At 32.6% G+C, this 13,634-nt stretch overlaps 1 protein-coding gene across 5 annotated transcripts; it reads left to right on the top strand.

Annotated features, from left to right (window-relative positions):
• Positions 1-1,171: 1,171 nt before the first annotated feature.
• On the top strand, positions 1,172-13,025 carry LOC110108463 (KIN17-like protein). 5 transcript variants are annotated; one of them, XM_020839116.2, is made up of 2 exons: positions 1,172-2,686; positions 12,571-13,025. In XM_020839116.2, the coding sequence occupies exon 1, from the start codon at positions 1,421-1,423 to the stop codon at positions 2,666-2,668; it is 1,248 nt and encodes a 415-aa protein (XP_020694775.1). In that variant the 5' UTR covers positions 1,172-1,420; the 3' UTR covers positions 2,669-2,686; positions 12,571-13,025. The 5 variants fall into 5 exon arrangements, with proteins under 5 accessions (XP_020694775.1, XP_020694776.1, XP_020694778.1 ...); XM_020839117.2 differs by lacking the exon at positions 12,571-13,025 and adding an exon at positions 3,351-3,799; XM_020839119.2 differs by lacking the exon at positions 12,571-13,025 and adding an exon at positions 3,346-3,799.
• The last annotated feature ends 609 nt before the right edge of the window (positions 13,026-13,634 follow it).

Raw genomic sequence — 13,634 nt, 5'->3', positions numbered from 1 at the left:
ATTGTTACTGACAAATTTGCTATAGTAATGCTAATCGATGCCAAAAAAAAAAAACATTAAATAAAATATTAAATTTAGCTACTATATATTTAGGTAAAAAAGTTTTATTTAGCAAACATAAATATTTCTTCTCTTATATATGGGGTATCAATTCATAAAAAATGATATAAGATGCATATAATAAATATTTTATGTTAAAAAATTTGTGACGATAGTCGATGGGGATTGAGAGTTATGTCTTAACTTGCTTGAAGATCTTTTATATATATATAAAGACAAAATTATATCTTTCTAGATGATGAAGATATCTAAAATTGAACTTTGAATAGAGAAATCAGTTGGTCTTGCTCAATTAGAATGCAATCTACAAAGCAGGACTATTGAGACTATTTATGGATGTGGCAATGTTGATGAGAGGGTAGATGTTGGTGAATGATGTAGGCGAAGGGAAACAATTCAAATCAAGACTTTGATCACCTAGGAAGGTGGGCGATGTTTGTAAACAAACACTTGATGTTTGTGAAGGTCGACAAGTAGCATTTATGGCGCTGTTATGTTTTAGATCTAACTTCGAAAGGATTAGCGTTCATGCACTTCAGTATAAATAAAAATTCAAATTTTGCATTTTCAATTATTTTCATAAATTTGAATTGTTACAAAGCCACTCGATTTAGCTGTAAGCTTGTCAAATTTGGAGATCATTTGGCTTTCTAATAAAAAAGTTTTTAATAGTACTTCAAGTGATTAGTTTTGAGCTTATTTGGGTTGTCTCGTTGTGACATTCTGATTGACTATAAATTTAATGAAGTTAAGGTTTAGATGATCTTGAATTTAAATTTGAAAATTTTCAATTCAAATATTTCATTGAGATTTTTGCTGACCATGTGAATATTTTGTAAACTTGTCGTATACCAGCCAAATTTATTTGGTTGAATGTTAATAAATTTTAATCAATTTTACTTTAATTAAGTAAATTATTAGTAATACCAAAAAAAGATTCCTATTATTCATTAATTGATAATTTATTAAATTAGTTACATATATTAAATTTTTTAATCAAACTAAATTATGAAAAAAAAATATTTTTTAAATTAATTAATATTACTTATTAAAATCAATTTTGTTTTAATTAATAATTTTATTAAGTTAATAATAAAATCCGAAATCATGCCTCTGTACCGCAAATCCCCGTCTCCCTATATTCTATTTCCCGAAACCCTTGACGACGAGGAAGACGCAACGGGAGCTCGCTGAAGAAGGCATCGACGGGAACAGGGCTTGTGAAGAAGAAGAGGAATTCGTGAGACGAGCGGATTTAAGTTTAATCCGCACAATACCAGGATTTACTAAATTCGGAATTTAAGGTTCTGTAGGATATAAGTTGTCATTTTTGAACTCGGGAAGTCAACGAAATCAAGGCATGGGGAAGAACGATTTTCTGACACCCAAGGCGATTGCGAACAGGATCAAAGCAAAAGGGCTGCAGAAGCTGCGATGGTACTGCCAAATGTGCCAGAAGCAGTGCCGGGATGAGAATGGCTTCAAGTGTCACTGCTTGAGCGAGAGCCATCAGCGCCAGATGCAGGTCTTCGGCATGAATCCTAATCGGGTCATTGGGGGATATTCGGAGGAGTTTGAGCGCACTTTCCTCGACCATATGCGCCGTTCCCACCGGTTCTCCCGCGTAGCTGCCACTGTCGTCTACAACGAGTACATCTCGGATCGTCACCACGTTCACATGAATTCCACGGAGTGGGCTACCCTCACCGAGTTCGTTAAGTATCTTGGCCGCACCAGCAAGTGCAAGGTCGAGGAGACCCCCAAGGGCTGGTTCATCACTTACATTGATCGGGACTCGGAGACGATCTTCAAGGACCGCCTCAAGAACAAGCGCATCCGGTCTGATCTCGTCGAGGAAGAGCGTCAGGAACGTGCCATAGCCCAACAGATTGAGCGCGCTGTAGCCTTTCTCCCTTCCACATCTGACTCCGTTGAAGAGAATAATAATCCTCCCCAATCTGATGACTCCCAGCTCCCACCGCCCAAATCTATGGAAAAGATTATGTTTTCAATCCAGCCCTCCTTGGTTGCATCTTCAAAACCTAACGTAGCAGCGGATGGGAGCGGCATTCCTATGAGTAGCAACTCAAACTTAGGGTTTGGTGAGGATCCTGAGTCTGAGGAGAAGGCTAAGAAGGCCAAGACTGCTTCTGCAAAAGGCAATTCTGGTAATGCAGGTAGTGGTGGCAAATCGGCACTGGATGAATTGATGAAGGAGGAGGAGAAGGCAAAGGAGAGAATGAATAGGAAGGACTACTGGTTATGTGAGGGGATTGTGGTGAAGGTAATGAGTAAGACGTTGGCAGATAAGGGATACTATAAGCAGAAAGGAGTTATACGGAAAGTAATTGATAAGTATGTAGGGGAGATTGAGATTCTGGAGAACAAGCATGTGTTAAGGATTGATCAGGAGGAGCTGGAGACGGTTATTCCACAGATTGGAGGTCTTGTCAGGATTGTGAATGGGGCTTATAGAGGTTCAACTGCAAGGCTACTTTCTGTTGACACTGAGAGGTTTTGTGCAAAGGTTCAAATTGAGAAGGGGGTTTATGATAGGAGGGTCCTTCAGGCTGTGGATTATGAGGATATCTGCAAGGTTTATTCATGAGGGACTTCATATGCTCAGGTTTGTTTTTCTTATGGTAATAGGCTGTTAGTTCTAAGGTATGCTCATCTTTTCCTCATATTGGCTTTTTTAGTAATCACTTATGTTATGGGATGCTTCAATTAAAGAGTATTCAATGGCTTTTGTATTTGATATTTGAAGATATATAATTACCTTTCCTCTACCTGTTGTCTGTAAGCAAGCTTGATGTATTGTGTTTTCAATTTTTCGTAAACTTTACTAGCGAAGAGTGAGTCTACTATTAGTGGTCATTTAAACCATGTATACTTAGGGGTTTTGCATTGTTATGGTTTTAGCCATTTCACTGTATACTAAATTGTTCATGATCAGAATCATTAGCTTGTCAAATTTTTATGCGCTATATGTACATTCTATTTTTCAATGTGCTTGAAGGGGAAGTAACTGATCAGAACCATGTATATCTATTGGATCCAATATTAATAATCTTCGTGGAATGAAATTACATTTAAAGATGTTATTGCAAGAGAATATTGAGTAAGTTTAATCTTTTTTTAGTTAAATATTCATGTCATTTAAAAAGAACATATCTAATCTTTGAGGCTCTAGCCAATAAATGTTTGTTTTAGGGTGTTTTGATGTAGGTAGGCTTTACTTTGTGTTTAAAGATGTTTCTATGGCTTCGAATCTTTAATTTCTAGTGCAGAATGGAGTCAGCGGATCATTGCTTAAGGCTTGCCCACTGTGTCATGTAGCACATGACAATTGATAATATATGCTTACTTTGAAATTGCCCAAAGTTATTGGATGTAAAGGCAGATTTTCAGGACTGTTGAATCCAAATACTACTTGAGTTCTTCTGGAGCTGCTGGATGAACCATTACACAAAGCCACCTACTTGAGTTGCTTATATTAAAGCTTGGTTTTATGGTTTTGTTTGAAAGTATGAGAAATTTCAGTTGTCTTATGTCAACAACTAAATGATTCTTTGTTTGTAAAAATAGTTTTTAGGTTAAATCTTCCCTTTTGATGCATAAAAAGACAATGCTATTTGTGTTTCTAGAGAAAAATGGAGATGACTAGGGAAATATTTATTTATTTGTTAACTTTCTTGTACATGAATAGATTGATTAAATAGAACGTAACTGAGCTGAATCGATAGTGTTACAATTGATTCATTTTCTTTCAATTAAAAAATTGCTCCATGTGTTGTCTTTGGTCTTTTAAAAATGGTTAAATTGTGCTTGAAAAGGAAGCTTGCTATTAGGATGATAATCATACTATTAGGTTGGGTTTTTAGACACTTTTGTTGGTGATTTGGTTTGACATTAGCTCTCATCCCATAATTGGTCAGATTAAGTAGGAGTTAATCTGTTTTCTTGTATGGCCTGGCTAACGGTCCTCTGTGTTTTTTGTTTCTTGTTTTTCTTTGATGCACAATTGTACATGCAAGTATAAAAGAGTTGAGATAATTATTGCTAGATTTATCGATCTAAAAAGTTTTAAAAATGATTCAAGGATGCTTCAAGTTGAACTTAATGCAAAATTGACTTAAAACTCCCTGATTAATCAACCTATTACTTTTTTAAAACTTTATTGCAAGACATGTATGCGGATTATATAATTTAAATTGAACTAAATTTTCTTTTAACCACACAAATTCTATCTACATACTGTTGGGATTAACTAGAAAAGGAGAGAAGTGTTGTAGGCTATAGAATTTCGGGGAGAGTATTAGCATTTAATGGATGGTTTTACCCCCAAGTAACTCCATTGACTGATTATAGTTCTAGCATAAACTCCAATAATTTTTTAGAGCAATCCTTCTTAGGCCTGATGTTTTAATTCATGCCAAATCAAATGATATAAAAAAGTTTTTGTATAATAATATTATAATTTTTTATTTGAGAAAGTTGTTTTATGAGTGAGGAAGTATTTAGGAAAAGAAACCCAATTTAATGGCAAAGTTTTTTGAACCCTAGCCTTGTCATAATAGGGAAGGAGCTCTTGGTTGTTTGAATGGGTGCTTTTAGAAAATCATTTAGCTAAAATTCCTTGAGGATGTTTCTCTACAGGTGGGCCATATTATGTATCTTTGTTCATATGTTTTCATACATAAGTATCCCTTGTCATATGCCATGTCAGTCTAAGTGGGCATACTACATCAACTTCACTCCATCCACATTCTCCTTTAATATGCTATCTTTTTTTAAACTTCTCCTTTTTCTCGTTTATATTACAAAAAATGGTCGACCCTGTCATGAAATTCAAATCATTATATCTCTCAACAATTCCTTACATAAATTAAAACTCAGTCTACATTAAAATTAATGATATATGAATATTTGTTTTGAGTTGAATAATTTCTAAAGAAAAATTCCTTTTAAATATTTTTCATCATTGGTTAAATAATTGTGATGGTCAAATTTAATGATGAAGTTATTAATGTTCTAAGATAGTTTTTTCAGGAAAAGCAAATCTTAGCATTTATGTTAAACCAAACTTTATGTATGTTACAATAGCCATTTGTCACAAGAAGATTGTTATAAAGTTTTTGGATTCATTTGGTACAGGTTATGATTTTCCTGTATGCCATAAAAAAATTTAATATTTCCCTATGCGTTATAGTATGTATTTTGCTTTTAAAAAAAGCATCTCTTTTAACAAATTGTGAAAAAATTGAGAAATGTAGCCCTCTATTTTCATCTAACAATATGTAGAAATAAGTCAAAATATAAGATCTGATGGCGGAGTGAGAAAGTATAATATGCCACTATGGAAAAGAAATATGCTTTTAATCTATGGCATGGAAAGTATTGTTGAAACATACAATTATAAGCTAGAAATTATGCAAAAATCGCACTTAACAATTTCAAAGTTGCTATTTTAGATGATTTGCTTATTATGCAAGGCTTTAAAGAAGGAAAAGACAAGATGCATTAATAGCTAAGTAGGAAAAGAAGATTTAAGGACTTTTAGAAAGTTAGATGTATCAAGAGTGAAGATAAATCTTAGTTACAAATGACGACATGTTAGAACAATTAAATTGCTATTGTGAGAAATGATTTAATGAAAATTCTAAGGAATAATTTTCTTTGAATGTTAAAAATGAACATAATCTTGAAATATACTATAGGATGATAAAAAATGTAGAGTTGAATTTGCTTAAAAAAAGTGAGAAGTTGGAGCTTCATTTAAATGAGATATCTATTGAGATTCAGGGAATTATGGCAGATATGCAGTAATTTGGTTAATAATTTTTTAGCAAAGCCCTAATGAGATATTATTAGAAAATATGTATTGTGGTACTCGTTTTTGGGAAGAGTGTTCTAGCATGGTAAATGGAAGGTGATCCATTTATAAATAAATAAATAAATAAATAAATAATAAAAATAAAAATAAAAAAAAGGATCAAAGTTGGACAATAATTATATGGTAGGGTAGTGGAACATAAACTTACAAAATTAGGTTGGTATTAGAGAATCAGTTTGTTTTATTTTCAGAATATCTATATGAAGATAATTTTTTAATCAAGGAATTTATAAAAAAATATAAAGTTAATCAAAATGTTTTTCGATGACTTTTAGTGATATTAAAAATATATAATTGAGTACCTTGCGAATTAATTTCATTAAGATTAAGAATAAATCAATGCTATATTTATTAAATAAAATTATATGATGTAGTAGTGATTAAAATTAGAAACATTTGTAAAAGTTGTCAAAATGCCTCCAATCAATGTAGGAATATGTTAAATAAAATTATATGTAGTAGTGATTAAAATATATATATATATATATAATTATATATAAAATCTCATATTAAGATTTAATATGAGGTGCAATACTATATGCTATAATGTGAATTAGCACTTGTTGAATATAGGTAGTATAAAATAATTTTAATTTATTTTGGCATATACAATGGAGGGCAATATATGGTTATTAAATATGCTATACAAACATATTTTAAGTTCGTTTAGCTAAGCAATTTAAAGTCCTGTAAAGGCTTATTCTTGCCTTAATTTGTAAGGGTTTTTGTAGGGTTATCTATTAAGGGTCATTTAGGAACATCTAAATAAAATATTAAAATAAATAAGTAGATCAATTTGGATTAGGAATTATTGTGGAGATGCTCGATAATGTGTCGATCGTATGAGTGGCAATCATGGGTAAAGGTTGTTAGTGGCGAGTAGAGTAGCGATGTTAAGTGATGATGGTTTTGGCGTCCAATGGTAGATGTCGATTTTGTCAAATGTGGGTATTGGGTTGTGGCATGATTTTTAAAGTATCATTAGGTTTACAAGTCTATCCCTAGTTCGACCGTCATTTTTAATCTTGTGTATTTTTTTAAAGCCCATTAGTGGAAAGCTTACAAACAAAGATTGTAGCCTTACCCTTTTGACTCCGCTGGGGATGAAGATGAAAAATAAAGTAAATAGAACTTCTGTTAATGGATTAGAAAGTAAAGTGGATAGAAAAAAATATAAGATGGCCATAATTTGTATAAAATGACTTACACATATATAATTGAGTTAGCATTTGATATAACATTCAATAATTATGAATGGAGGCTGATTCATAAAGTTGATCCCAAATAATTGGGATAAATTTGTTGATAATGATGATAATGAAGATTATTATTATTATGATATGAATAAGTAAAAAAAAAACATGAACAACTAAAGTGTTATCCATACAAGAAATGTGTTTGCTACTCGTCGGATAAAATTTAATATTTTAAGATCTTATTAATCACCATTGCCACATATGTCCTTTCGAAGTGGTTATAAACTCCTTAACAATCTATTTATTTTATTTCCTTCATAGAAGATTTTGTAGAAATCAGCCTTATCTAAACCATTTTTTTGAATTTTTTTCATTTCAACTAAGTCCCATTCTGAAAGTTTTAGTTAAACTTTTAGTGCTTCGACAATTTTAGTTAAATAGAGAGATATTAGAAGAAACCCCATTAAAATTCGAAATGAAACCCAAAAGCTGCAGCAAGTTTGGCCTTAAGAGTAATGTAGAGGAGCAGGGAATAATAAAGCAGAGAATGTCAAATTTGTAATTGCATTAAAAAGGATGTGATTAACCTTTTTGCTAGCACCATTGTAGAAGTTATAGGTTGCATGAGCTAGAATGCCACGATGAATGAGAGTATAAACAATTTTTAGACCCCCAGCCAAAAGATAACAACCAAGCAAAAGCTAAAAATTTCAAAGAATAATGTTTATGCCAAATAAATTTGTTCTAGGTCGCTTGATGCAAATTCACATAGTATTGATCAATTAACTTCTTGAAGGTAGGCTTTTCAAGAACAAATAATTTCATGCAGTCCATCTTTACAGTAGAAATAGGGATAGCCAGACTAATGTCACAGAAATGAGGAGGAATTGAGGGGGGAAGGCACCAACTGCTGTCAACAATGATTTCAGAAAGACGGGAGTTGACAGGGAATGCAATAAACATATTAGCAACATCCACCAATTCATATAAAGCTTTGCGGTTATATCAAGGGTCCCGGAACAAAATGGTAGCACTATTGATAAAAATGCAGAGAGATGTGTTGCTTTTAACAGAATCAGCCAGCTATTTGAGATTTTTTGAAAAAGGATAGGTTTTAGGAGAATTAGGCTTCCAAGAAGTAACATATTTATATTTCCACCAATAAGTAAGAGTGCTATTAAAATTTTAAAAGCGTCAAATTAGAGAGTAGTTGTTGGCAAGTATTAAGGCAAAGAAAGCAGAAATGCCCAGGCCACCAAATTCTTGCTGTGTTATCCCAAGATATACGATGTAACTTCTTTGTTTTAATATGAACTAGGAATCTAGCACACTTCTTATTGACAGATTTAAAACAAGCTTGAGCTATAATGGCCCCACAAATCTAGTAAGCAATAATATTTTAAATAGTGAATATCACAAAATGCAATCGCTCAGCAAAAGAATGGTTTTAGCTTTCCAACTATCCAACAGGTAAGAAATTTTGTGAATTAGCAGTTGGAAATCCAAGCTATGGAGCCTCTTTATGGAAATATGAATGCCCAAATAGATCATAGAATCATTAACTAAATGAAGATTTAAGATTTCACTAAGTTCACCTTGGTTTGTGGTTTGCATTAAAAGAAGATAGAACTTTTGGCTACATTGATGTGTAAGTCTGAGAGTTTTCCAAAATGAGACGGGATATTTTTAAGATCTTTAATGTTGTCACTATTATCTTTGTCAAATACTAGGAGATCATTGGCATAAAGGAAGTGAGAAAATTGAAAGTTATCCACAGAATGCTAGAGAAGAAATTATCATTTATGTAGTATTCTAAAAGATTGGAGAGCCACTCCATCACAATACAAAAGAGATAAGTGAAAGAGCGCAGCCTTGTCTCAACCCAGAAGAAGAGTTGAAAAATCCCCAAGAGCTCCATTAATGCATATAGTATCGTGAACATCTTTAATTCACACCTTGATCCAATCAATGAAAATTGAGGGGAAACCCATTTGAATCATTCTAGCAATGAGGAATTATCTAAAAATAATGTTGAAGTCTTCATATATATCCAATTTTGCACAAAACATCCTATCTTTCTTTGCCATATGAAATTCATCCAAAATTTCAATAGCCATGGTAATGTTATTAGAAGATACCCTTTTGTGAAGGAAGCCAACCTAATTTTGGTGTATAATCTGAGGCATAATGTGCTTGAGGCTCAAAGCAAGAATTCTGGCAATTATTTTGGAAAAAGAGTTGCATAAAGAGATGAGCTTGAAATTAGAGATATTATTGGTATGACGAGTTTTAGGAATGAGAGAAATACCAATAGCTTTGACTTTGTTTATTAGATGATTGCTTCTGAAAAAATGTTTTACTGTCTGACAAACTTAATCACCAATGACATCCCAAGTGGAAACATAGAATTCAAATTTAAAAGCATCAGGACCAAGAGTGGGGTTCTTGGATGCGAAGAAGATGATATCCTTAATTTTCATTAGTCACAAGAGCAATAAGGAGAGGAATGAGGTGTGGGGGAATGTTGTTGCCAGCAGGTGGAGGAGAAGAATTCAAAAGAGCTATAAGTGTTGAAAAGATGATTGAAGTGGGAAATGGAGGCCCCGACAATAGTAGTAGATTTATAGAAAGTCTCCAAGTCAGTCGTGATCTGTCTGGTGAAATTATGATTTCTTCTTACTTTAATCTTACCATACAAGAGCTTTAGATCTTTTTCTCCATTCATCAATCATTTAGCTTTTGATCTTTGAATAATCCAGGCAGCCCAAGCAGAATAGAAGTTGGCAAGAGCTTCACTTATTGCTTTGGAATTGACATTTAAAATGTGATTTTGAGGATCATTGTTGACCATAGTGGGACAAGAGAATTTCTGGCTTTGAAGATCTTTGATGGAGTTGTAGATATGATTAGAAGAGTACGAATCAACCCATCGAATAATGGATTTCAGTTTTTGTAATTTGGAGTAGAAGGAAAAAAAGGGATCTTTAGGAGTTTGATGAGAAAATGTATAGTGAAGGGCTTCCCAAAAGTGTTGTTGTTTAGGCCAATAATTTTTGAAAATGAGTCTATGGCTTTTGTTGTGAGAGGCTTGAGTTTGGATGAACAAAGGGGAGTAGTTTGAGCATTTATGACTTTCAACTCTCTAGTAAGATAAGAGAAATAGGTCCAGTCCAGGCAATTATCATTAATACATACTGACATGCTTAATCTGAATAGGATTGTTATCTCTATAGTTTAGTTTTTGTAATTTGGAGTAGAAGGAAAAAAAGGGATCTTTAGGAGTTTGATGAGAAAATGTATAGCGAAGGGCTTCCCAAAAGTGTTGTTGTTTAGGCCAATAATTTTTGAAAATCAGTCTATGGCTTTTGTTGTGAGAGGCTTGAGTTTGGATGAACAAAGGGGAGTAGTTTGAGCATTTTTGACTTTCAACTCTCTAAAAAGATAAGAGAAATAGGTCCAGCCAATTATCATTAATACATACTGACATGCTTAATCTGAATAGGATTGTTATCTCTATAGTTTTTAGTCCATTAGATTTTGAAAAGGAATTTATGGCTTTTGTTGTGAGAGGTTTGAATTTGGATGACTAAAGGGGAATGGTTTGAGCATTTAGGGCTTCCAACTCTATTGTAAGATAGGGGAAATAGGTCCAAATGTCCAATCAATCATCATTAATGAGGACTTTGTCAAGCTTGATATGAATAAGATTGTGTGCTCTATGATTGAATCAAGTATAAGAGAGCCCCACATAAGCCAGTTCTTTTGACACCATTTTCAAAAATCATATTATTGAATTCCCAGAATTTGCTGTTAAGGATGGGGGGCCCCAGATTTTTAATAATGATCTCTGCAGTAATTAAAGTCTCTCATAGTAATCCATGGTTGATTCACACTTACAAAAATATTTTTGATGATGTTTTAGAGATGAGCTCTTTCAATATGACAATAAGAAGCATAAGTCATAAAAAGAAGAGAAGGTGAAAGAGCTCCAAAGGTAAATTGTCCATGGATGAGCTACCATTAGAAATTATTGGATAAAAAGAAGCATTAGAAGTATTCAACTTTATCCAAATTCTATCGGGCTGAGCTTGACTGGAATTATTGAAACAATCATTATTGGTAATGAGCTTGTGAGAGTCGGAAAACCACAAATCCAATAACATGAACTAGTAATCTTCGCTTCAAGGATATATAAAAGGTATAGGTTTAATGATTTATTAAGGTCGCTTTAATTACAGACCCTATCAAGATTCTTGAATCCTCTAACGTTCCATGAAGCCATAACTAGATACATCATTGGGCTTTTGATGGTGGGGTGGTTGGTTTCTTAGCTGTATTTAACTTTGACTGCTTGTTGGTAGAGGTGCTAGTAGTATGAGAGGTGAGAGATAGGTGGTCGAAAGGGTTTTGTAGATTTTTCTCCAAATTAATTTGTAAAATAGGGAATTTATTTTGGTATTGTTGGTAATCATGTTTTGGTTTTTAAATTTGGTGGTTTCTTCAAAATAGAGGTTCAAGTTTGGGATGTTTTTGGTAGATGAAGTAGGGATTGTTTGATTTAGATTGATATTTTGTTTGCCTCTCGAAGAGGAGGGAGTAGGCGTGGTTTAAAAAATCTTTCGTGGCTTGCCTAAAATTGTGGCACACAATGAGCATCTCGAGGCTTAAGCTTTACTATTGCCAGTGAGACGACCTTTTTTAAATAAGGCGTACGTCACGGGGCGTTTTGAGGCAACGCCTCATTTTCATTAAGTTTTATATATTTTTATTATTATTATAATACAAAGAGAAGGAACTAATTAGTTATAGAACGAGTAAATATGGTTATTGTGTTATTAATTTGTTGCTTCATTTTATATTATATTGAATCCAATGTTAATTAATATGGGGAGTTAAAAATAATGTTATATTAGAAGATGATAATGAGACAATTCAAGAATGATATAATTATTAGATATGAGGTCTATTATGAAGTATATGAAAGTAAGTATGAAACCGTCATAGATCCTGATCTTTATAGTATATTTAAGTTTTAAATGAGTTATTACTTTGAATCTCATTTCAAACTTTTATTTTATAATAACATTTATTATTGAGATTTGTAGTTTTCATCTTTATAATGATAAATCAAATAAATATGTTGATATTTTATTTTATTTTTGTCATTTTCATGAATTATTTGTAAGTTCATGCATTTTTTTTATTTTTTTTGTTTTGAGGCTTACGCCTTGCTTTGCTGAGACAAAATGCTTTGATTCTTGATTTTGTCTTTTTAAACCTTGAGAGCAGGTTGGGATAGTATAGATAAAGTTTTTGTCAGAAGATGAGCAGTAGTATTTCCAATCCTTAAGTCTCCTCAATCGCTTGCTATTACTTCAACCTATAGTCATAAGGGAGGAAACATGTTTTTTTTTTAAGGTGATATTGGACATAAACTGGGAGGGTGAACAAAAAAGCTACAACTAGAGCATGGAGTAGGCTTCAAATCGTATTACACTTCCAACTTCTGCTCTTTACCCCCAGACCGAAATGATAATTTCATGAGTCATAGAGGTGTCTTTGTCAATTTGCATTCAAACTCTTGCAAAACTGAAGTGAGTTTTATCAGCTGTGAGAGAATCCATGGCCAAGGAGGACATATGAAACTTGCAATTTTGGAATTGCCAAAAAGGTTCCAGCAACTGAGAGCTAGGTCATAAATTTAAGCCAAAGCGGATTTTTGGCAACTCAAATATTTCGGATTGCTCCATGTCGCTTAATTGAATTAGAATTTTAGATGCAAACAAGATACCTTAATGAATATCTATTAAGAATTCAAAAAACCTAATTACTTGTTTTAGCTGTAAATAAAAAAGATTTAAAATTATGCAATACATTAATTAATATTGCAAAAGTTTATTTTTATATGTTTTTTTGTCGTTTTTGGCAAATTGTATGCACAGATGCTTGTAATATGTGTGTTTATAGATAATATGCAACTGCTTCTGCTTACATTTGTTTATGTACTAGATGTTTGTATTTTATAACTCTAAACTTATCTATATGTACTGATATATTGTATCCTTCTAATTGTTTTGCATGTCAATGTCACCATTTATGCCTATAGAATAAAAAAATATGTTACCTCCTTTTTGATCTTATACCGATCTTGAGTTGGCTTGTTTGAGTCTCCATTGTTCTCTATGATCGATCTAACATACTTGAGCATATGATGCCTCGATATCACTTAATCTTCTACTACTATCACTTAATCTTCTACTACTTTCTTAAGTTATTTGTGTTTTAAATATTTCTTTTATTGTGCTAACATTTCATTTATTTGAGCTATGGTATCTCCGATTAAAATTATACATACATCAATGTACCTTAGTTTATTCTTTATAAGTATTTCCATAACCAATTCAAATATACATAAGCATAATGTTGATCATTGATATAATCTTATTATGACTAGGAACCTTTTTGTTTACAGTTAGTTTTAA

Source organism: Dendrobium catenatum, unplaced genomic scaffold (genome assembly GCF_001605985.2).
Source record: "Dendrobium catenatum unplaced genomic scaffold, ASM160598v2 fragScaff_scaffold_743, whole genome shotgun sequence".
Classification (NCBI taxonomy): Eukaryota; Viridiplantae; Streptophyta; class Magnoliopsida; order Asparagales; family Orchidaceae; genus Dendrobium; species Dendrobium catenatum.
Note: the sequence above shows the minus strand (reverse complement) of the source record. Positions and strands in the feature narration are given on the sequence as shown.

Coding starts and splice junctions, on each gene's coding strand:
- LOC110108463 (XM_020839116.2), top strand. CDS start 1,421: ATGGGGAAGAACGATTTTCTGACACCCAAGGCGATTGCGAACAGGATC.